The sequence below is a fragment of the Myxocyprinus asiaticus genome, chromosome 14 (assembly GCF_019703515.2).
Source record: "Myxocyprinus asiaticus isolate MX2 ecotype Aquarium Trade chromosome 14, UBuf_Myxa_2, whole genome shotgun sequence".
NCBI classification, from domain to species: domain Eukaryota; kingdom Metazoa; phylum Chordata; class Actinopteri; order Cypriniformes; family Catostomidae; genus Myxocyprinus; species Myxocyprinus asiaticus.
The window spans coordinates 10,426,448-10,451,957 of NC_059357.1; the positions used below are offsets into that span (position 1 = coordinate 10,426,448).

Sequence of the window (25,510 nt, forward strand, 5' to 3'; positions counted from 1 at the left end):
GTTGGCTGGTTCCCACAATGTGATCTGGAACGTATTCACAGCGCTTCAATTTTTCCACATTGTTAAGTTACAGCCTTATTCCAAAATTGATTAAATTCATTATTTTCCTCAATTCTACAAACAATACCCCATAGTGACAGTGTGAAAGAAGTTTGTTTGAAATCTTTGCAAATTTAAAAAAAAAAAAAAAAAAACCCACACATGTACACAAGTATTCACAGCCTTTGCTCAGTACTTTGTTGAAGCACCTTTGGCACCAATTACAGCCTCAAGTCTTTTTGAGTATGATGCTACAAGCTTGGCACACCTATTTTTGGGCAGTTTCTCCCATTCTTCTTTGCAGGACCTCTCAAGCGCCATCAGGTTGGATGGGGAGCATCGGTGCACAGCCATTTTCAGATCTCTCCAGAGATGTTCAATCGGGTTCAAGTCTGGGCTCTGGCTGGGCCACTCAAGGACATTCACAGAGTTGTCCCGTAGCCACTCCTTTGTTATCTTGGCTGTGTGCTTAGGGTCGTTGTCCTGTTGGAAGATGAACCTTCGCCCCAGTCTGAGGTCCAGAGCGCTCTGGAGCAGGTTTTCATCAAGGATGTCTCTGTACATTGCTGCATTCATCTTTCCCTCGATCCTGACTTGTCTCCCAGTTCCTGCCACTGAAAAACATCCCCACAGCATGATGCTGCCACCACCATGCTTCACTGTAGGGATGGTATTGGCCAGGTGATGAGCAGAGCCTGGTTTCCTCCAGACATGACCCTTGCCATTCAGGCCAAAGAGTTCAATCTTTGTTTCTCATGGTCTGAGAGTCCTTCAGGTGCCTTTTGGCAAACTCCAGGCAGGCTGTCATGTGCCTTTTACTGAGGAGTGGCCACTCTCCCATACAGGCCTGATTGGTGGAGTGCTGCAGAGATGGTTGTTCTTCTGGAAGGTTCTCCTCACTCCACAGAGAAATGCTGGAGCTCTGTCAGAGTGACCATCGGGTTCTTGGTCACCTCCCTGACTAAGGCCCTTCTCCCCCGATCGCTCAGTTTGGCCAGGCGGCCAGCTCTAGGAAGAGTCCTGGTGGTTCCAAACTTCTTCCATTTACGGATGATGGAGGCCACTGTGCTCATTGGGACCTTCAATGCTGCAGAAATGTTTCTGTACCCTTCCCCAGATCTGTGTCTCGATACAATCCTGTCTCAGAGGTCTACAGACAATTCCTTGGACTTCATGGCTTGGTTTGTGCTCTGACATGCACTGTTAACTGTGGGATCTTATATAGACAGGTGTGTGCCTTTCCAAATCATGTCCAATCAACTGAATTTACCACAGGTGGACTCCAATCAAGTTGTAGAAACATCTCAAGGATGATCAGTGGAAACAGGATGCACCTGAGCTCAATTTTGAGTGTCATGGCAAAGGCTGTGAATACTTATGTACATGTGATTTTTTTTCCCATTTTTTATTTTTAATAAATTTGCAAAGATTTCAAACAAACTTCTTTCACGTTGTCATTATGGGGTATTGTTTGCAGAATTTTGAGGAAAATAATGAATTTAATCCATTTTGGAATAAGGCTGTAACATAACAAAATGTGGAAAAAGTGAAGCGCTGTGAATACTTTCCCGATGCACTGTATATTGTATATAACCTGAAATCACATTTTGATATGTACTGTATGTACTTTGATATGTTTATAATGTTAATTTAGGCTAAAATAGTCAAAACATACAGCTCTGGAAAAAATTAAGAGACCACTGCAAAATTATCAGATTCTCTGGATTTACTATTTTATAGGTATGTGTTTGAGTAAAATGAACATTTTTTTTTTAATTCTATGAATTTCTGACAACATTTCTCCCAAATCCCAAATGAAAATATTGTCATTTAGATCATTTATTTGCAGAAAACTGACAACAAATGACAAAGATGCAGTGTTTTCAGACCTCGAATAATGCAAAGAAAACAAGTTCATATTCATTTTTAAACAACACAATACTAATGTTTTAACTTAGGAAGAGTTCCTGTGGCATTGAAACACAGCCTGTGTCATTAGTAACCTAACTAAACTAAAAGAATTAAAGTCATAATTTGGACAGATGTGTCTGTTTTCCATTTGCTCTTTTGAATTTTATTTTTAGCCGTTTCCCTGTTTGCAGTCTTCTCTCTCTCTTTTCTTTGCTCTTTGTGTGTTGTGTTCTTGGCTGGTGTTGGAGATCGACAGGCAGCAACAGCGCAAAGAGCCGGCTGTTGTCATGGCGACATGACACGTTGCTGTACTGCAGGTTTGCAGTTAGCATTAACAGCGTGCTCTGGAAGCAAATCAAAACACTGCAACACCCTGAGCAGTGTCCAACTCAAGGTCCCTAACACTAACTTGTCTCTCTCTCTCTCTTTCAAATTCAAATGAGCTTTATTGGCATGACTGCATACAATGTACAATGTTGCCAATGCATTCTGTAATAGTAATAATAAAAATAAATAAGTAATAATAATAAAACATGTATTACATACTTAAAACAACATACAGGCATGTGCACAAAGTTTAATAGAAGTAACTACAGAGAACAATGAGTAACAGTAACCATATTGATGCTTTTCTCATCTTCTCCAAATGTGGCGAAGATAAATGTGCTGTGGAGTTCAGCTTCATACAAGGCTGGACTATCTTTTCTCCAGGAGAATCTGGTTGGGAGGGGATACAGTTTAGACTTCTGATATGAAGATGGTAGATGACTATGTGACAGTGGTCTGAGAAAGGTAGCTGTGGCATCACTGTGAAGTAATTTATCTTGTTTTGGTCAAGATCTGTGTTGGCGTAGTCCACTGTGCTGCTGCATAGAGAGTAGCAGTAGGTAAATCGGCCCAGAGGGGTTTGAGAGAGACAGAGAGTTTCTAAATTTGTAAGTGTAGAACTGCATAGTGAATCAGTTGTGAGTCATTGCTTTGTGAAGTCATTCTCAAAATGTCATCTTCCATCATTCACTCCCACCCCCAGAGAAAGGCAGGAAATTAAAAGACAGCGAAAGTGAGGGAGAAACTGTGTTATTCATGAAAAGCAGGATTATAGCGCTGAAGATATTGTTAGTGTCACACATGCATACACATTGCGTCAGCACACTTTCTAATACATTGTGGCCAATGAAGATGAAAGAAGGCAGTGCTTGGGTAGCACAACACTGAAAAATCGGATGAAATATTGCAGATGAATTGCTGCTATTTTTTCGCAGCTCATTGTGTCCCTCTTGTGGTGAATATTTAAAACAATCTTAAAGGAATAGTTCACCCAAAATGAAAATGTGATGATAATTTACTCACCCTCAGGCCATTCAAGATGTATCTGAGTTTCTTTCTTCATCAAAACAGAATTTAAGACTTTTAGGATTTCATTTAAGGCCTCCTCCTCTAAACAATGCCAGCAAATGTCCTCCATTTTTTGACGGTCCAAAATGCATATTTAGGGTGCATCAAAATAATCCACACGACTCCAGTTGACAAATAAAGTTCTTCTGAACCCAAACGACTGATTATTTTGAGAAACAAAACAATACTTATATACTTTTTAACTACAAATGTTCGCTTCCATACATCTCTGTGATGTGCGCTCATGAGAGGGATGACGTAAGCTCGTTGGTAAGGTCACGCGTCAGGTGGAGGAGGAGTCAGGATGCCTGTCACTGTTTACAATAGAAACTTGCACAGACCAAGCGCAGTTCACAAACCAAAACGGTCCAAAACAATTTCAAAACAATATAAAATAATCAATTTTTCCCCCCAAATAATAAAAATAAATACAAATAAAAATGTATACAATGACACGCTTCCTGAGTCCTCCACGTGACGCGTGACCTTACCAACGAGCTTATGTCATCCCTCTCATGAGCGTGGTCATAGAGATGTACAGAAGCAAACATTTGTAGTTAAAAAGTATTGTAAGTATATAAGTATTGTTTTGTTTCTCAAAATAATCAATCGTTTGCGTTCAGAAGAACTTTATTTGTCGACTGGAGTCGTGTGGATTATTTTGATGCACCCTAAATATGCATTTTGGACCGTCAAAAAATGGAGGACATTCACTGGCATTGTTTAGAGGAGGAGGCCTGAAATGAAATCCTAAAAGTCTTAAATTCTGTTTTGATGAAGAAAGAAACTCAGATACATCTTGAATGGCCTGAGGGTGAGTAAATTATCAGAAAATATTCATTTTTGGGTGAACTATTCCTTAAAGGGTTATTTTCAATGCTCAGCTGGTAGGAATTACAGTGTGGGCTATGCAAATTAACTAAATATATAATTATTTCCTAGGTGGAAATGTAAAGGGCTTTACTCAGTTCATGCTCATGGCTTAGCTAAACTTGAGAGGAAAGACCCACTCTGACAAGATTTCATGATTAAAATGTCATTTTTCAAAACTATTTTTAATAAAATATGATGGAAAACTGGCATGGAAGCTAAAACCAATTGCATATAATTCTTTAAGAGACATCTGACATCTTTTTATTAGAATACTTTTTTTCTGTCACTTTTCATTGTTATGTTTTAGTTTTTTTGTACATGTACCTTGGTGTATACCATAGAGTACCAGTTAAATACTATGGTATATGAATATGCTAATAATTCAGTATGGTGGGTTATATAAAAGTACCATGTTCTAAGTTTCCAGTACCATTAATCTACCATGGTACTGCCAAACTTTTTTTCTGCAAACAAATTTTGTTGTATATGATATGATATAATATGAGAATGTTTGAAAACAAACGTTCATAAATGAATGAATGAATAAATATGTAATGTGTATGAGTAAATATTTTTAAATGAAGAAGTAAATAAAAAAAATTAAATGTGCATGAGTTCATCACAAAAACAGTCATCATTATTACTAAAATAAATATAAAAAACAATGTCATGAATAAATAACGTGTAATAATGTGAGTAGCCTATATATATATATATATATATATATATATATATATATATATATATATATATATATTAAATGAAACAGACATAACCAAATAAATAATCAAGTAATCATTAAATCAAATATTTAGAAAACAACTAAATATACTAAAAAATATACAGTAAAATGTCTTATGTGTTTTAGTCGTGTGAAGGTTCGGAATAGTCTTTAAATGATGATCAAACCAGCATTAATTGCTCAAAGAAGTGGTCGCCAAGGTAACCAAATGTGCAAGACCTTCATAATGACCCCTCCCATCCCCAAATCTCAGCCAGTAGAGGGAGTGCGGGGGCGTGTCCAGCATCTGCTCGTCAACTTCCAAGCTCGTCAACTTCCAAGCTCGTCAAGCCATCGCCAAGTATGTTAAACATCAGCAGTCCGTCAGCATCGCTTTGGGGTTACCGGTGTAAAGATAATATACGTGGCGCGCTGGTGCATTTTAAAAAGATACAATTTTGAAATTAGGTAGCAGAACGCCATAAGTAGTAAGGATCTAGTCCAAAATACACCATAATAAAAACACGCCCATTCCTCAAGCTGTCTGGAGACGTGGCCTCTCCACTGGACAAACTGCGCAGGTGAGTGTTACTTTTATTCCATATGACTGTTGACAGTGCACAACAGCACCCATAATTTAGTGTCAAACGCAGTTTAAAAGCGTGTCATCTTTGGATTATGGTTTGCATGACGTCTTGAATGAGTCTTCCCTCTATTATTCTGTTTTTTGTGTTGTTTTTATCTGATAACTTATTATTACGAGGTTAATGGTTTCACCAACTAAACTGCAAAACATGATATGTTTGTCTCAGATAAAGGTGACTAAGTTTAAGCTTCCTCATCCACATAGATTTATGTACTGTTACAGGGTGTTTTTACACTAGGGTGATAATATACATTAATAAGACTGGCACAGACCACATGATACTTACTGTAAACATGAGACTGAGGGTTGTCTGCATAATGTGTTTACTAAAGGTTTAAAAAGGCAGGTAGTATCACGTGTCTATCAAGCAATGTGTCTTTTTAGGCCAGCAGTACAGTCTGGAGACTTCTTTTAACTTTAATTCATGATCTATTAATGCAGTTAATGTCAATCTCACTGACAATACTTATATAGTAATTTGAAAAGAAATGTAGCTAAACAGAGAACTGAAACAGGGTGTTTTCACCCTCCGGTTGGTAAAAGTCACTTTTGATTACATTTTCTCCTAAAACAGCTACAAAAACTACCACAGTACTTTCCTTAACACCTGTCTGTCACTATTCCTGATCCATAAGATAACTGTGCGCAATGTCTAAATGATTTCATCTTAATAATATTTATAGATTAAATGTTATATATTATTATTATATATTACATGTTATATATTATATGTAGCTAATGAGAATCCCTGAAATTATCAGATTTATTTTTAGACAAAATACATATTTGTCATTTTCAGTTTTGTTCAAGGTGATTAAATTAAAAGTTTTTTAAATACTGTCCAATAAGTGAAATGATTAGTATTTTTAGGGGCTAAAGGCCCCCATAAAACACATTGTTTTTCTTAAATGGGCCGAATAGATTTGTTATGAAAAATGTTAAAAGTGGGCTTACATTGACTGATTCTATCACAATGGAGATTCATTTGTTTATAGATGTTATGAAATGTCAAATGCGGTTAAAATGACAGGATATGGTTAACCCTTTGCTGAAGTAGTTATTTTGAATAAGCATTATCTTAAAAAAGCATCTTGCTATCTCAAAAAATCTTTGGCTAAGTTGACAAATTGTGCCCTATAATTATTGTCCCTATATTTGCACAATATCACCCTAACACCCCTGGGGGCCTTTAACCCCAAATGCCTTTTCCCTCAAGTGTGGGGTTAAGGTTAAGTACAATTTTAATCAATACAAACATCCGTTATTATTTCTTTTTACTTCAATGTTGCTCCATCAATATTCAATAAAATAAAATAAAAAAAATTCAATCTTGCTACACTTTGGGACCAGAAAAAATTATGTTATGTTATATGCATGAACCCAAAGATAAACATGTCAATTACAATTTATTTGTAAAGCGCTTTTAACAATAAATGTAATTTTAAAGCAATTTATAGCAAATTACATCCCTTATTTCTTACAAATACGACATATTTTTTTCAGAACATATGAAATTATATGCTGATTTATTTTTATGTTTAACTGTTTATTTCTTACTATAGCTGTCAGTAGAATCAAATAATCATGATAAAAGGAGTATTCCGGGTTCAATACAAGTTAAGCTCAATCGACATAATACTGATTACCACCCAAAAATAAATTTTGACTCGTCCCTCCTTTTCTTTATAAAAAGCAATAACTGAGTTTACAGTGAGGCACTTACAGTGGAAGTGAGTGGGGCCAATCGTAAACGTTAAAATACTCACTGTTTCAAAATATAGCCAGAAGACATAAACAATATGCGTGATAACATGATTTTAATGTGATAAAATCAATGAACCTTTTCTGTGTAAAGTTATTGCCAATTTTACAACTTCGTTGCCATGATGATGTAATGTCAACAAACCTTATAACCCTAAAATGACTGTAAAAATGACAATTTAAACAACTTTACTGCTCAAATAATGCATGATTTTTAACAGAAGATTTAATGTGTGCTTTTATAAAATTATAAGCTTCACATTTCTGCCTTTTAAACCCTCAAAAAATTGTCCTTATTCACTTCCATTGTAACTCGTCACTGTAACCTCGATTTTGGCTTCCTTTTTTTTTTTTTTTTTTTTTTTATTTATTTTTTTTTAAAGAAAAGGAGGAATGAGTCGAAATAATTTTTTGTGATAATCAACATTATGCCACAAATGCTGTCGATTGAATTTAACTTGTTTTGAACCTGGAATATTCCTTTAATCTTTTGATTTAAGACTCAAATGGTAAATAATACCATTTATATATATTTATTTATTTGGGGTGGATATGTTCTTTGTGAAAGTAATCCATCAATATTCCAACACAATTTTCTTTGTCATTATTTTAAAAATATGTTGTTCTCAAATCTAATCCACAGTAACATAGTGACAGAATCTAAACTATAAAAATGCACTTCTCTTAAAGATTATCCAATCGTCTCTTTCTTTCTCTTTCCCAGGTAATGGAGAGGATCCCGTTGAGTATGGGCGGCTTGCGAACCCTGCCGTGGTATGTGGCTGTTTCTCAAGTGGTGGGGGTGGCGTGCGTGGTGATCACAGGTGTGTGGATGGGACATTACCGTGGAGGCTACGCCTGGGACGGCTCACTAAATGAGTTTAACGTTCACCCACTCTGCATGGTCCTCGGCCTGGTCTTCCTGTATGGAGATGGTAAGAATCAGTGCAAAGATTAAATTAATGGTACATTTATTTGTCCAAATTTAGCTGACCTTAACCACCATAGACATTGAATTGTGTGTCATATTTTCATTACCATTTTCACTGTCTCTATCCCACTGTTTATTGCATCTTTACTTTCACATTGACCAAATGTCAGAAGCTGGTTACAGAGACCAAAAGATGTATTGTCTGATAGGAGGTCTGTGTGTCTTCTGCCTCATAGCCCTTAGGGTGTGTGTACTGTATGTGACCCATGTCACATACAAAACCCTCTGACTTCCTCAAAACACACACACACACAAAACTAAACAGACATGGCCAGCTAATGCTTTTAGAGCTCCAATCTGATTTGCTGAGTCAAAATGGGCTAGGATATTTTATGGGCATGGTTTTCAAACAGAGGTCATGGCCTGAGGAGAGAGAGGATTGTGTGCTTTTGTCTATTAATCAGTAACCAACCACTGTAGTGTAGTTTACTGGAGAGGAAGTAGTAAGATAAGAATAATTGTTTTTAACCTTTTGGATCGCATGCAGACTTGCGTATCTACAGTATCTGTTATATGTGTTACGTAAGCAGACTTTTGTGTTGTTGATGGCTAATCATAGTTAATTCATGGTTTGCCCATCTGGCCACATAATAAAAATATCAACAAAGACAGATAGTTGACTACCACCCCTGGAGTCGAACTAGCGACTCCAGGGGTGGTAGTCCGAATCCAGGGTGTGCTGAGTGACTCCAGCCAGGTCTCCTAAGTAACCAAATTGGCCCGGTCACTAGGGAGGGTAGAGTCACATGGGGTAACTTCCTTGTGGTCGCGATTAGTGTTTCTCGCTCTCAATGGGGCATGTGGTAAGTTGTGCGCGGATTGCGGAGAGTAGCATGAGCCGCCACATGCGGAGTCTTCGCGGTGTTATGCACAACGAGCCACGTGATAAGATGCGCGGATTGACAGTCTCAGAAGCCGAGGCAACTGAGACTTCTCCTCCGCCACCCGGATTGAGGTGAGTAACCGCGCCACTACGAGGACCTACTAAGTAGTGGGAATTGGGCATTCCGAATTGGGAGAAAAAGGGATAAAAAAACAAAAAACAAAGACAGATAGTGATTGAGCAGCTAATATCTTTAGCAGTGGCCCACTGATTCAAAGCCCTCGCCATGGCAATTTAGTTAGGATATTATACCTGAAAGGTCACTGGCCTATTCGAGGTTTAGCTGTCCAAACCAGTGCTGTAAAAACAGCCCTGAGGGGATCTGTCTGCTTTTACAAAGGCCAGACACATGGGGCTAGTTCTTTGGTCTGATGATCCTCAGCTACCTGCTTAGAATTTCAGACCTGCATTTCAAGGGATATGGGCTTAAAACGAATGATTTTAGATAGATGTCGTTAATGGATTTCTCTTGTGATGTGGTGACTGAAAGCGTCTGTTACATTAAAGGAGCCATATTCTACACTTTGGTAGTATTTTTTATTTATTTTTTTACCCCCTGAAGTTCACATATAATGTTAGTCAAGGTTTCTTGCACCTTTTTTTTTTTTCATGACCATTCTCCATCCAGAGACAAACTTTGATGTTGGCTTGACAAAGCCCTGCCTGAAAGTTTAAAATAGGCTAATTTAAAAAACTGGAAGTTTGAAGGTTTTGCGGGCCATACAGTATGAAAGAAAGACAGAAAGGACAGACAGACAGATACATATATAGACAGATAGATAGATAATAGGCCTATACAATACTGATTTTAATAAAAAACCATAGGCCAATACCGATATTTTTCCACTTACCTTATTTTGTCATCAGATCACTGTTTTACTTTGGAATTATGCTTTAAAATGTACAAAGAGGTACAAAAGCTCTTTTACTGTTTTAACAATCAATAATTTCCATTGAACATGGATTGGAAATGTTAAATGCATGACAGACAATATTTTTTAAAGAGCCACAATAAAAAATAAATAGAAGATAAAAAGAAAAACTAACTAAAAACGATAACATGATGATAACAGTTTTCAGTTCAAAACAACAGAACTCACATTTTACATGGATGTGATAGAACATTACAGATTCATACAATGCATATGTTGGGCAATTCCACGAAAAAATCCCAACCACATCATGGAAAAATAAAAAGTTTAAACAAAAGGATCAAAACCCCCTTTTAAATTCTGTATTATAGTGGTATAATGGACAATAGATAATGCTTTCTAGACCGCTAGAGGGTGCCGCTTGCGCTGACTGAAGCATTGAATGCAGAAACGCAGCCTTTTAAGTTTTAGTAATTGAGCAAGGCCATATGGCGAATTCAATTAATCATGCAGCATTAATGGATATCATACCGATATCTCAGAAGTCAAAGTCTGCTGGTTTCGAAGAGTTCTGGATGGTTTCCTTCATCATGTAGCTAATATATAATTGCCATTTTCTTCTTTCTTTTTTTCTTTTCTTTTTTTTTTCAATTTGGAATTGAAAAATTCTTTTTTTCTCCCAATTTGGAATGCCCAATTCCCAATGTGCTTTTCTTTAAGTCCTTGTGGTGTAGTGATTCGCCTCAGTCCGGGTGGTGGAGGACAAATCCCAGTTGCCTCCGCGTCTGAGACCGTCAACCCGCACATCTTATCACGTGGCTTGTTGAGCGTGTTGCCACGGAGACATAGCGCGTGTGGAGGCTTCACGCCATCCACTGCGGCAACCACGCTCAACTCTCCATGCGCCCCACCGAGAACGAACCAAACTATAGCGACCACGAGGAGGTTACTCATGTGACTCTACCCTCCCTAGCAACCGGGCCAATTTGGTTGCTTAGGAGACCTGGCTGGAGTCACTCAGCATCCCCTGGGATTCGAAATAGTGAACTAGCGAACTCCAGGGGTGGTAGCCAGCGTATTTTACCACTGAGCTACCCAGGCCCCCGGTAAGTGCCATTTTCACAACTGTCATGTCCGTTTATTCCGTTTTTTCCGCATTAACATAAGAACGAGATAGAATAAAAATTAAATATTACATTTTCTTAGGAATGCCAACCCTTCTATAAATTGTGGCTATTATTATTTCTGGATTGTGCATTTAAATTCACAGAGTCTTTACAAAGTGTAATTAATTATAAACAGTGTTGTATAAAGTATCCATTTGTCATACTTGAGGTAAAAGTAAAGATACAGTACCTTCATGGGAATTGACTCAAGGAAAAGTTAATGTAGCTCATGAGAAAACGACTTAAGTAAAAGTAAAAAGTAACTGATATTAAATTTACTTAAGTATCAAAAGTACAAGTTAATTGCATAAATTATGGAACAGTTCATTAAACCCATGGCAACTTATTTGATTGGTGGTGCTCATCATTTACTCACCCTCATGCCATCCCAGATGTGTATGACTTTCTTTCATCTGCAGAACACATACAAAGATTTTTAGAAGAATATTTCAGCTCTATAGGTCAATTCAATGCAAGTGAATGGTGGCCAGACATTTCAAGCTACAAAAAGCACATTAAGGGAGCATAAAGTTATCCATACTACTACAGTGATTAAATCCATGTCATCTGAAGCGATTCAGTTGGTTTTGGGTGAGAACAAACCAAATTGTAACTCATTTTTACTGTATATCTTGCCATTGCAATCTCTAGGCACTATCATGATTTCAAGCTCGATTTCACTTTCTAGTGCTTGATGCATGCGCAGAGCCCTAGATGGCGCTATAGGACGTTTAATTGAGCTTGAAATCCTGATCACCAAGGAGACTGCTAATGTCAAGATTTATAGTAGAAAAAGGAGTTATATTTTGGTCTATTCGCACCCAAAACCAATTGGATCCGTTCAGAAGACATTGGTGAAACCACTGGAGTCTTATGGATTAATCTTATGCTACATTTATTAGCTTTTTGGAGCTTCAAAGGTCTGGCCACCATTCACTTACACTGAATTGACCTACATAACAGTGATATTGTTCTGAAAATCTTTTTTGTTTGTGTTCTGCAGAAAAACAAAACAACTAAGTCATACACATCTTGTATCGAATGAGGGTGAGAAAATTATGAGTTCATTTAAAAATAAAAATGATCCCTTTAATGGCGCATTCAAGTCACATCAGAATGATCATATTTATGGGATGAGTGTAAATGAACACCACAGTCCATAAAAATTGGAACATTGAAGGAGGGAGTTTAGTCATATTTGTGACCAGAACAGAGACTTGTAGGGGTGGGCTCTTTTCACTTGGGCCAATAAGCAACCACCCAGAACACCCTGGCAACTGCATAGCAATATGCAAAAAATCACAGAAAACAACTTGGCAACAGCATAGTAACAACCTAGCAACCACATACTGTAGCAATGCGCCAAAACACACAATAGAGATCACCTTGACAACTGCATAGCATGCCCTAGCAACCATCCAGAAAACCCTAGTTGTATACTGTAGCATAAATGTGCTACAAAGCAAATATAACCCTACACAACCACCAGAAAACTACTTTTGCTTTGGCAAAGTCCATTCACGTCTAATAAATATTGTTGTACATTTTCATGAGCGCTTGTAATTATTCATACACATCATACCTTGTTTAAATGTAAAATGTAAACGCATGTGATTGGCTTTTATATGAACAGGTCTCTTGGAAAGGTAGGAGCCTGATCGCACATAACTTCATTATTTAACAGCTTTCATAATGTTTAAGCCTAAAATTATCAAATTAATTAGTCAAAAAAAAAAAAAAAAAAATGTAACTCACATGAGCAGCTTCTTGTCTTCCCCAGTGGAGACAGACGACGGAACACGTAATCTGGCACTCGCTTCGCTTGTGATTTTGATTCAGATTCATGATTAGCAAAACGAATCATTCAGACCACTTTAAAAAAAAACAAAACAAAAAAAACATTTTGTTCAAAGGAATCAAATTTAAAAGATTCGACTCAAATGATTCTTTCAACTAATCACACATCACTCGCCGATCTGCATTTATTTTTGCACGTACAGCTGTTCTTTTTTTGCGGTGTTCAGTTGCAAAAGTAATGAAAGGGTCTGGAGAAATTTATCAGAGTAAAAGTATCCATTTTCTCTTCAAAATGTAGTGAAGTGAAAGTAAAAGTCCAAAGAAATATTTATACTCAAGTACAAATACGACAAAACTGTACTTAAGTACAGACTGTACAGTAACAAAGTATGTGTACAATATATCGGTGCATCCCTAATAGATAAACAGATAGAAAAAATACATTACATTTGGATTTCTGACAGTTGGAGTTTGAAGTAACGAGTGTTCCGTTGGCTTATTTGAATATATTGTCAATGGAAATCTATGGGGTTTTCACATAATGACCTCTGTGATGATTGGTTAAACTCTTCACATTTGAAATGAGTAGACATCCGTGCTGAATACACTTATTTGTAAATGGGTTACTGTGCTTATGACATCACAGCCATGATTTCTCAGTGAGGGCATTTTGCGTGGTATGTCTACATAGTACTTCAAACTATTTTTTCAAAAGAGCAAAGAAAATCCTGTTCTCTGATGTCTCCTTAAAAAGTGATTATTCACCTGCTCTGCCTTGTCTTACAAGTTTCAACATTAATGAGCATCATACTTTACATTTGCTAGCAGTAATGTTGGTTAACCTTTGATTATTTTGCTCTTATTATGTCTTTTTAAAGAACCTGTTCTTTCTTTATTGCAGCTGTGCTGGTTTATCGCGTCTTTAGAAATGAGAGTAAACGTTCTGTGAAAATTCTCCATGCTCTGCTACATGTGATGGCCCTCATCATCAGTGTTGTGGGTAGGTTTTAAGCTTTTTGATGCCAAAGACCCCCTTTTTTGTGAGGGAGCCACTTAAAACAAACAAAAAAACAAACATACAGTATATATAAATACAGTATTTTCATGTATAAAGTATGTTGCTAGGAAGGCGTATGTACTGTATGTTGCAAGGAAGGCGAGATAAACACTTAATGTATTCAAAATATTTTTTCCAGAAAACTATATACAGATTTATTTGTATTTCTTATTGTAAAAACTGTCAATAGAATAAAAAAAATTAAAAAAAAATCACAATAAAAAAAAATTAAAGCTGACTCAATCACTTCCCATGTCCAAAGAGCAATTTAAACCATTATATAAGGGGAAAACCAACATTTCACTCAGATTGATATACAGATACAGTGCATCCGGAAAGTATTCACAGTGCTTCACTTTCCACATTTTGTTATGTTACAGCCTTATTCCAAAATGGATTAAATTCATTTTTTTCATCAAAATTCTACAAACAATACCCCAGAATGACAACGTGAAAAAGTTTGTTTGAAATCTTTGCAAATTTATTAAAAAAAATAAAAATAAAAAATAAAATCACATGTACATAAGTATTCACTGCCTTTGCTCAGTACTTTGTTGAAGCACCTTTGGCACCAGTTACAGCCTCAAGTCTTTTTGAGTATGATGCTACAAGCTTGGCACACACATTTTTTGGGCAGTTTCTCCCATTCTTCTTTGCAGGACCTCTCAAGCTCCAACAGGTTGGATGGGGAGCGTCGGTGCACAGCCATTTTCAGATCTCTCCAGAGATGTTCAATCGGGTTCAAGTCTGGGCTCTGGCTGGGCCACTCAAGGACATTCACAGAGTTGTCCTGTAGCCACTCCTTTGTTATCTTGGCTGTGTGCTTAGGGTCGTTGTCCTGTTGGAAGATGAACCTTCGCCCCAGTCTGAGGTCCAGAGCGCTCTGGAGCAGGTTTTCATCAAGGATGTCTCTGTACATTGCTGCATTCATCTTTCCCTTGATCCTGACTAGTCTCCCAGTTCCTGCCGCTGAAAAACATCCCCACAGCATGATGCTGCCACCACCATGCTTCACTGTAGGGATGGTATTGGCCAGGTGATGAGCGGAGCCTGGTTTCCTCCAGACATGATGCTTGCCATTCAGGCCAAAGAGTTCAATCTTTGTTTATCATGGTCTGAGAGTCCTTCAGGTGCCTTTTGTCAAACTCCAGGTGGGCTGTCATGTGCCTTTTACTGAGGAGTGGCTTCTGTCTGGCCACTCTACCATACAGGCCTGATTGGTGGAGTGCTGCAGAGATGGTTGTTCTTCTGGAAGGTTCTCCTCTCTCCACAGAGAAATGTTGGAGCTCTGTCAGAGTGACCATCGGGTTCTTGGCCACCTCCCTGACTAAGGCCCTTCTCCCCCGATCGCTCAGTTTGGCCAGGCGGCCAGCTCTAGGAAGAGTCCTGGTGGTTCCAAACTTCTTCCATTTATGGATGATGGAGGCCACTGTGCTCATTGGGACCCTCAATGCTGCAGAAATTTTTCTGTATCCTTCCCCAGATCTGTGCCTCCATACAGTCCTGTCTCGGAGGTCTACAGACAATTCCTTGGACTTCATGGCTTGGTTTGTGCTCTGACATGCACTGTTAACTGTGGGACCTTATATAGACAGGTGTGTGCCTTTCCAAATCATGTCCAATCAACTGAATTTACCACAGGTGGACTCCAATCAAGTTGTAGAAACATCTCAAGGATGATCAGTGGAAACACGATGCACCTGAGCTCAATTTTGAGTGTCATGGCAAAGGCTGTGAATACTTATGTACATGTGATTTTTTTGAATTTTTTTTAAATTTATTTTATTTTTATTTATATTTTTAAGATTTCAAACAAACTTTTTCATGTTGTCATTATGGGGTATTGTTTGTAGAATTTTGAGGAAAATAATGAATTTAATCCATTTTGGAATAAGGCTGTAACATAACAAAATATGGAAAAAGTGAAGCGCTGTGAATACTTTCCAGATGCACTGTACTTTATTGATTCAGGACACAATGTTATATTCTAACAAACAGTCGATTTGTGCCCAGACAAGGCACAACAATTATATTATAAGTTGGCCACTTATGTCAATTTTAATGCATTTATTTATAGCGCAGAGTTGAACCTGGATCTATTGCACTAAAGTGAAGAATACTAGCATTGAACTACCAGTCAGCTGTGAGATTTATGGAAATAACATCTGTCCCTCTGTTTCTCTCCTCAGGTCTAGTGGCTGTATTTGACTTCCATGCGACTGCTAAGATTCCCGACATGTACTCTCTTCACAGCTGGTGTGGCATGCTTACCTTTGTTCTGTTTTTCCTGCAGGTGAGTCTCAATTATTCATTGTTTTCTTTAACTAGCATTTTCATTAGAATGTCTTCCTTCTTCCTTGTTTGACTCAGAGTACCTGAACAATCATGGCTGTGATGCAAAAGCATTAGCAAACCCGATTGTGGGTAGACTTTTGACTTCATACTCTACATAGAGCTGAAAACTAGAACTTTTGGAGGCAGTTATATAAGGTATAATAAAATTGCTTCAAGATCAATAAACTCGGTTTTTAAACTTTAAAAATTATAAATAATAAACTAATGAAAAATAATATTATATATATATATATATACTGGCGGCCAAAAGTTTGGAATAATGTACAGATTTTGCCCTTATGTAAAGAAATTGGTACTTTTATTCACCAATGTGGCATTCAACTGATCACAATGTGTAGCCAGGACATTAATAACGTGACAAATTACTTCAAAGAGTTCTCATCAAAAAATCATCCATGTGCAGCAATGACAGCTTTGCAGATCTTTGGCATTAAAGCTGTCAGTTTGTCCAGATACTCAGGTGACCTTTCACCCCACGCTTCCTGTAGCACTTGCCATAGATGTTGTCGGGCACGTCTCACGCACCTTACAGTCTAACTGATCCCACAAAAGCTCAGTGGGTTTAAGACCCATAACACTCTTTTCCAATTATCTGTTGTCCAATATCTGTGTTTCTTTGCCCACTCTAACCTTTTCTTTTTGTTTTTCTGTTTCAAAAGTGGCTTTTTCTTTGCAATTCTTCCCATAAAGCCTGCACCCCTGAGTCTTCTCTTTACTGTTGTGCATGAAACTGGTGTTGAGCGGGTAGAATTCAATGAAGCTGTCAGCTGAGGACATGTGAGGCATCCATTTCTCAAATTAGAGACTCTGATGTAATTATCCTCTTGTTTAGTTGTACATCTGGCCTTCCACATCGCCTTCTGTCCTTGTTAGAGCCAATCGTCCTTTGTCTTTGAAGACAGTAGTGTACACCTTCGAATGAAATCTTTAGTTTTTTGGCAATTTCAAGTATTGTGTAACCTTCATTCCTCAAAACAATGATTGACTGACCAGTTTCTAGAGAAAGCTGTTTCTTTTTTGCCATTTTTGAGCTAATATTGACCTTAAGACATGCCAGTCTATTGCATATTGTGGCAACTTACACAAAGACAATGTTAAGCTTCTTTTAATGAACCAAATAGCTTTCAACTGTGTTTGATATAATAGCAAGTGATTTTCTAGTACCAAATTACTGGCTGCTGATGGCTTCTGGAAATGGGGCATGTCTAGATTTTATCAAAAATAACTTTTTTTAAATGGTGATGGTGCTGTTTTTTTACATCAGTGTAACAATTTAGCAGGTAAGGAGGAAGCTGGGACCAGCTTGACAAACACAGACATTTAATGACGCTTTTCAGTGTACAAAGAAACAAAAACACGCACTGCTTTTCAGCCAGCTGTGTCAAATCATAAAAACACTCAGACACGTGGACAAGCTTCGTACATCTCTCTCCCGTCTGCCACCATCTCTTCTCCTTAAATACTCCCGCCTCCCCTCGCTGGAACGCGAGGCTGGTGTGGCACGCAGGTGGAAGTCATTTGCCACTTATCTTCCCAGCCTCGCTCTGCCCAGATGCCGCTCGGCTCTGCCCTGCTCACCACAATCAGTTGTCCTGACTATACTTTGTGATCAGTTGAATGCCACTTTGAATTAAAGTACTAATTTCCTTCTGAAACAGCAAAATCTGTAATTTATTCAAAACTTTTGGCCGCCTGTGTGTGTGTGTGTGTGTATGTATATATACTGTATATACTGTATATACACACTCGCACACACACACACACATATATATATATATATATATATATACATATTAAAATATACATTTTTATATTATATTATTATTGTAATTTTTAAATATTAATATTTATAATATATAAATAAATAATTATATATACAGTTGACATCAGAAGTTTACATACAACTTATCCAAATACATTTAAACTCAGTTTTTCACAATTCCTGACATTTAATCATGGAAAATATTCCCTGTCTTAGGTCAGTTAGGATCACTACTTTATTTTAAGAATGTGAAATGTCAGAATAATAGTTGAGAGAATGATTTATTTCAGCTTTTATTTCTTTCATCACATTCCCAGTGGGTCAGAAGTTTACATACACTTTGTTAGTATTTGGTAGCATTGCCTTTAAATTGTTTAACTTTGGTCAAACCTTTTGGGTAGCTTTCCACAAGGTTCTCACAATAAGTTGCTGTAACCTGGAGTCAGGTTTGTAGGCCTCCTTGCTCGCACATGCTTTTTCAGTTCTGCCTACAAATTTTCTATCGGATTGAGTTCTGAGCTTTGCGATGGCCACTCCAGTACCTTGACTTTGTTGTCCTTAAGCCATTTTGCCACAACTCTGGAGGTATGCTTGGGGTCAATGTCCATTTGGAAGACCCATTTGCGACCGAGCTTTAACTTCATGGCTGATGTCTTGAGATTTTGCTTCAATATATCCACATAATTTCTCTTCCTCATGATGCCATCTATTTTGTGAAGTGCACCAGTCCCTCTTGCAGCAAAGCACCCCCACAACATGATGCTGCCACCCCCATGCTTCACGGTTGGGATTGTGTTCTTCGGCTTGCAAGTCTCACCCTTTTTCCTTCAAACATAACGGTGGACATTATGGCCAAACAGTTACATTTTTGCTTCATCAGACCAGAGGACATTTCTCCAGAAAGTAAGATCTTTGTCCCCATGTGCACTTGCAAACTGTAGTCTGGCTTTTTATGGCGGTTTTGGAGCAATGGCTTCTCTTTGCTGAGCAACATTTCAGATTATGTCGATATAGGACTTGTTTTACTGTGGATCTAGATACTTGTCTTCCTGTTTCCTCCAGCATCTTCACAAGGTCCTTTGCTGTTGTTCTGGGATTGATTTGCACTTTTCATCTCTAGGAGACGTTATGATGGCTGCGTGGTCCCATGGTGTTTATACTTGCATACTATTGTTTGTACAGATGACCGTGGCACCTTCAGGCATTTGAAAATTGCTCCCAAGGATGAACCAGACTTGTGGAGGTCCACAATTTTTTCCCTGAGGTCTTTGCTGATTTCTTTTGATTTTCCTATGATGTCTAACAAAGAGGCACTGAGTTTGAAGGTAGGCCTTAAAATACATCCACAGTTACACCTCCCAATTGACTTCAATTAGCCTATCAGAAGCTAATTGGCTAATTACCTAAAGGCTTGACATCATTTTCTGGACTTTTCCAAGCTGCTTAAAGGCACAGTTAATTTAGTGTATGTAAACTTCTGACCCACTGGAATTGTGATATAGTCAATTAAAAGTGAAACAATCTGTCTGTAAACAATTGTTGGAAAAATTACTCATGTCATGCACAAAATAGACTTAATAGACTAAACGACTTTCCAAACTATAGTTTGCTAATATGAAATCTGTGGAGTGGTTACAAATTAGTTTTAATGACTTCAACCTAAGTGTATGTAAATTTCTGACTTCAACTGTGTGTGTGTGTGTGTGTGTGTGTCTGTGTATATATATATATATATATATATATATATATTTATATATAATTTATATACTTTTTATGGTTTGAAAACCTTAAGTTTACACCACATTTTCAATGTTTGAGAAGAATAGATCTCATAATTTTATAAAACTTTAGGGCAGGTCACCTCAAAATTTGTTTGAACCGAGACTGACCTGCTCTCTTCTCATTTTCTTCAGTGGTTGTTGGGACTGGGCTTTTTTGTGTTCCCCTGGGCATCTGCTCAAATAAGGAACTGGTATCTACCACTCCACGTCTTTTTTGGCCTGTTGCTGCTGGTCATGTCTGTGGGAACCTGTCTGCTGGGCATTACAGAGAAACTGCTCTTCAGTATCATGTGAGTGACATCCACTGTCCTACTCACAGGAAACCAAAACTTTGTTTCAAGTCATATGAATGCTCTTGGTGAATGAATAAATTCAAATGCATGCTCCTGAAATGTGTCATAGAGAATGTAATTTTTGCCCCATCTGAATAGTCTTTAAGTTACAGATTATTCCCACGTCCGAATATGTCTACTTCCCTACTATACAGTATAGTATGCCAAAAGCAGTATGTCAAGTACATTAACAGCTGAGAAGTGCGTCCTTCATCAATTGCAGTATGGGAATTCAGATGCAGTATATGTCTATATAATACAGTAGCTAGGTGAGCAGGTGTTTTGTGTCATACTGTAGCTGTTTTTATGTATTATTTTTTTAGCATTTCTGGATGTTGTATTGACCAATCAGTATTCAGGAACAATCCATTTTAAAATTAAAATGGTTGTTTATTGTAATTTAGATGAGCTCTATCAGGGCCTGTCTGAAAGCATCAAAACATTTTTTTTTTTTTTATAATAACAACCACCGGTAATGTTTCTCTGTCATTCTAAGATGAGGTAAGAATGTTGGGAGATGGATGAGTCACAGCAGAGAGAGACATTTTCAATGGCTTGTTATTAATGATATTTGCCTTCTTTTCTCAATCACAACCATAAAATACAACATACTGGTTTTATTAATAGTATTATTCCTGGTATGTGTCTTCAAAGAGACACATGGTAATCAGAAATATTTTCTATTCCTATGCATGAAATGTACTGCCTATGCAATTATTACATTAACTTTTGATCAAAAAGTTATGGGGTGAACGGGGGCAGTTGTAACCCTGCTATTTACTCAAATTAGGTGCCACTGCACATGAACATCTGCAATAAGAACCCCTTTCTGCATGCTTAAGATCAGCAGCAGCTTCAAACCAATGCACATTTTATATCCAAAAGTTTCTTTTTGGAAGAGTTCGGAAGTGAATTCTGCATAACATTTTTGATTGTGCCGTCAGTTTTGATGCAAATGAATCCGAAATAGCCTTTTTTTGATCACTGTCTAGTTGGCATGACTGACATGTGGAAGTGCTAAAGTGTGGAGAGCTAGCATATACAATTTCATCATGACTGGCAGGGTGGGGTCAATTGTAACAGTGCTACAACTGACCCCACTTGTGATTTAAAAAAAAATAAATAAAAAATCATGACAAAAATGATGAAAGAGATTAGTTAAACTGTAACATTTATGTATTGTGAGTGTAAATAAATACTGATTTAAGTTGATTAAGCTTTTCTATTTATTTTTTTATTTTTTATTTTCACTATTTGCCATTCTGTATTGTGTGCCAGTGCCCCATAGTCAGGATATATTGTAACATTTCACTTGCTTGACTTTATCTAGAATATCTTCAAATATTTTCATGGTAGAAATATTTGGTTGGTACGAGTAGTTAAAAGATTTATGTACTGTGACAAGTAAAAGTATGTGAACCCTTTATGTATAAATGTATTAAAATCTTAAAATCTAGTTTGATCTTCTCTAACTTACAATAATGAACAAACACAATCCGTTTGAACTAATAACACACATTATTATGGTGTTCTTGTACATACTGAATACATCATTCAAACATTCAGTGTAGGTTGTAAAAAGTATGTGGACCCCCTAGGTTAATGACATCAACAAAAGCTAATTAGCCAGGAGTTGGCAAACCTGGCATCCAGTTAATGAAACGAGATTGGAGGTGTGGGTCAGAGCTACTTTGACTTATAAAAAGCACTCAAACATTTTGAGTTTGCTATTTGCAAGAAGCATCTGATGACGTGGACCATGCCTCGCAAAAAAAGATCTCAGAAGACCTACGATCGGGAAATTTGCACAAAGCTAGAAAGGGTTACAAAGTTATCTCGTGGAGCTTAGATATTCATCTGTCCACAGTTAGACAAATGGTCTATAAATTGAGACGATTTAGTACTGTGGCTACTCTCCCTAGAAGTGGCCGTCCAGCCAAGATGACTCAAAGGACACACCGCAGAATGCTCAATAAGGTAAAAAAAGAACCCTAGAGTGACAGCTAACAACTTAAAGGAATCATTGGAACTGGTTAACATCTCTGTTCATGAGCCTACTATACTGAAAACATTAAACATGCATGGTGTCCATGATAGGATAACATGAAGGATGCTGCTACTTTCCAACAAAAACATTGCTGTGTGCCTCAAGTTTGCCAAAGACCACCTTGACACTCCACAAAAGTACTGGGAAAATATATTGTGGAATGATGAACCTAAGGTTGAATTGTTGAGAAAGAACACGCAGAACTACATATGGCGTAAAAAAGGGCACCGCATACCAACATGAAAACATCATTCAAATGGTGAAGTATGGTGGAGGGAGCATCATGATTTGGGGCTGCTTTGCTGCTTCATGGCCTGGACTGCTTGCCATCAGGGAAAAATATATTCCCAGGATATCCTACAGTTTAATGTCAGGGTGGCTGTTTGCCAGCTCAAACTCAGTAGAAGTTGGGTGATGAAGCAGGACAATTACCCTACACATCAAAGTAAATCCATTACAGAATGGCTTCGAAAAAAGAAAATCCATCTTTTGGAGTGTCCCAGTCAGTGCCCAGACATTAACCCAATAGAGATTCTGTCGAATGACCTCGAGAGCCATTCACACCAGGCATCCTAAGAATATGGCTGAGCTGAAGCAGTTCAGCAAGGAAGGATGGTCCATAATTCCTTCTGAACTTTGTGAAGATCTAATCCGCAGCCACCGGAAATGCTTGGTTGAGGTTATGGCTGCCAAATGAATATCGACCAGTTATTAAATCAAAGGGTTCACTTACTTTTTCCACAGCACTGTGAGTGTTTAATGGGATGTGTTCAATAAAGACAGGAAAGATTATAATTGTTTGTGTGTTGTTAGCTTAAGCATATTGTGTTTGTCTATACTTGCGACTGATGAAAATGAGATCACATTTTATGACCAATTAATGTAGAAAACCAGCTAATTCCAAAGGGTTCATATACATTTTCCTGCCGCTGTACCTCTTTTGTGACAAACATTTGGTGGTGTAGCTTATTTGATTCCTGAGATTTACCCCAAAATGTTAAAAATATTACATCTATTAGCATCCAGACCAGCCAGACACAGCAACACTGGCTCTGGGGTGGGGCTATCTGTTGGAAAACAGGGGGAGTGTTTGGTAATTTGGTCGTTATTTTAGAAATTCTGTTTGGTTATGCTAATGGTACTGAAATTAACCTTTAAAATTAACTTTATTTTTGGTATGTTTTCTATTGTCAGGCCGACCTACTCCAAGTTTGCCACAGAGGGGGTTCTGGCAAACATCTTAGGTTTGCTGCTGGTGTGCTTTGGGGTTATGGTGGGTTACGTGGTGACGAGAGAAGATTTCAGGCGACCACCAAATCCAGAAGAGGAGGTTCTGTCCGTGCACTTTAAGACCCTGTCAGAAGGAGAAATTCCCAGCTCTCCTTAAAGTCTAAATATGCATTCCAAAAACTGCCTTAAACTCTTTCAGGAGAAACTGTAAGAGAGTTTAATGTTGGACGCCCCCTTGTGTCATATAAAAGTTATGACAGGATTTAGCCACAGCATCGAAGTCTGTTAAATTGCCAATATGTACTGTACAAAACCCTTGACTGTAGCTTACACAGTGTACTGTGTTTGAGTGTGTGTGTGTGTGTGTGTGTGTGTGTGTCTGTGTATATATATATATATATATATATATATGCAGGTGCATCTCAAATTAGAATGTCGTGGAAAAGTTCATTTATTTCAGTAATTCAACTCAAATTGTGAAACTCGTGTATTAAATAAATTCAATGCACACAGACTGAAGTAGTTTAAGTCTTTGGTTCTTTTAATTGTGATGATTTTGGCTCACTTTTAACAAAAACCCACCAATTCACTATCTCAAAAAATTAGAATATGGTGACATGCCAATCAGCTAATCAACTCAAAACACCTGCAAAGGTTTCCTGAGCCTTCAAAATGGTCTCTCAGTTTGGTTCACTAGGCTACACAATCATGGGGAAGACTGCTGATCTGACAGTTGTCCAGAAGACAATCATTGACACCCTTCACAAGGAGGCGTCTTACCTGGGCTAAGGAGAAGAAAAACTGGACTGTTGTCCAGTGGTCCAAAGTCCTCTTCAGATGAGAGCAAGTTTTGTATTTCATTTGGAAACCAAGGTCCTAGAGTCTGGAGGAAGGGTGGAGAAGCTCATAGCCCAAGTTGCTTGAAGTCCAGTGTTAAGTTTCCACAGTCTGTGATGATTTGGGGTGCAATGTCATCTGCTGGTGTTGGTCCATTGTGTTTTTTGAAAACCAAAGTCACTGCACCCGTTTACCAAGAAATTTTGGAGCACTTCATGCTTCCTTCTGCTGACCAGCTTTTTAAAGATGCTGATTTCATTTTCCAGCAGGATTTGGCACCTGCCCACACTGCCAAAAGCACCAAAAGTTGGTTAAATGACCATGGTGTTGGTGTGCTTGACTGGCCAGCAAACTCACCAGACCTGAACCCCATAGAGAATCTATGGGGTATTGTCAAAAGAAAAATGAGAAACAAGAGACCAAAAAATGCAGATGAGCTGAAGGCCACTGTCAAAGAAACCTGGGCTTCCATACCACCTCAGCAGTGCCACAAACTGATCACCTCCATGCCACGCCAAATTGAGGCAGTAATTAAAGCAAAAGGAGCCCCTGCCAAGTATTGAGTACATATACAGTAAATGAACATACTTTCCAGAAGGCCAACAATTCACTAAAAATGTCTTATGATGTATTCTAATTTTTTGAGATAGTGAATTGGTGGGTTTTTGTTAAATGTGAGCAAAATCATCACAATTAAAAGAACCAAAGACTTAAACTACTTCAGTCTGTGTGCATTGAATTTATTTAATACACGAGTTTCACAATTTGAGTTGAATTACTGAAATAAATGAACTTTTCCATGACATTCTAATTTATTGAGATGCACCTGTATATACATACTGTATTTGTGGTCAAACTCACTGTCATAAATTCAGGATTTCTAATTGAGCCAAACCAAATTGAAATATAAGAAACGTTAGTGTTATATACATGTTGATATATTGTGTCCTTAAACGCATTACATTGTTATTTACAGGATCTACATTCTTGTGCCTTATTTATTTGTACCAGATTGTACTGAAAAATACTTAATACTCAAAAAGTGGAAGTATCC

The 25,510-nt window shown here is 37.7% G+C and overlaps 1 protein-coding gene across 3 annotated transcripts; it reads left to right on the top strand.

Annotated features, from left to right (window-relative positions):
* Window positions 1–3,872: 3,872 nt before the first annotated feature.
* On the top strand, window positions 3,873–24,111 carry LOC127452233 (transmembrane ascorbate-dependent reductase CYB561-like). Of its 3 annotated transcripts, XM_051717583.1 has the most exons (7): window positions 3,882–3,914; window positions 4,126–4,159; window positions 8,071–8,281; window positions 13,957–14,055; window positions 16,302–16,405; window positions 20,143–20,300; window positions 23,584–24,111. In XM_051717583.1, exons 3-7 carry the CDS (start codon window positions 8,074–8,076, stop codon window positions 23,774–23,776), a joined length of 762 nt encoding a protein of 253 aa, XP_051573543.1. In that variant the 5' UTR covers window positions 3,882–3,914; window positions 4,126–4,159; window positions 8,071–8,073; the 3' UTR covers window positions 23,777–24,111. The 3 variants fall into 3 exon arrangements, with proteins under 3 accessions (XP_051573542.1, XP_051573543.1, XP_051573541.1); XM_051717582.1 differs by having other exon boundaries at window positions 3,873–4,159; window positions 23,584–24,110; XM_051717581.1 differs by lacking the exons at window positions 3,882–3,914; window positions 4,126–4,159 and adding an exon at window positions 5,301–5,520 and having other exon boundaries at window positions 23,584–24,108.
* Window positions 24,112–25,510: the final 1,399 nt, after the last annotated feature.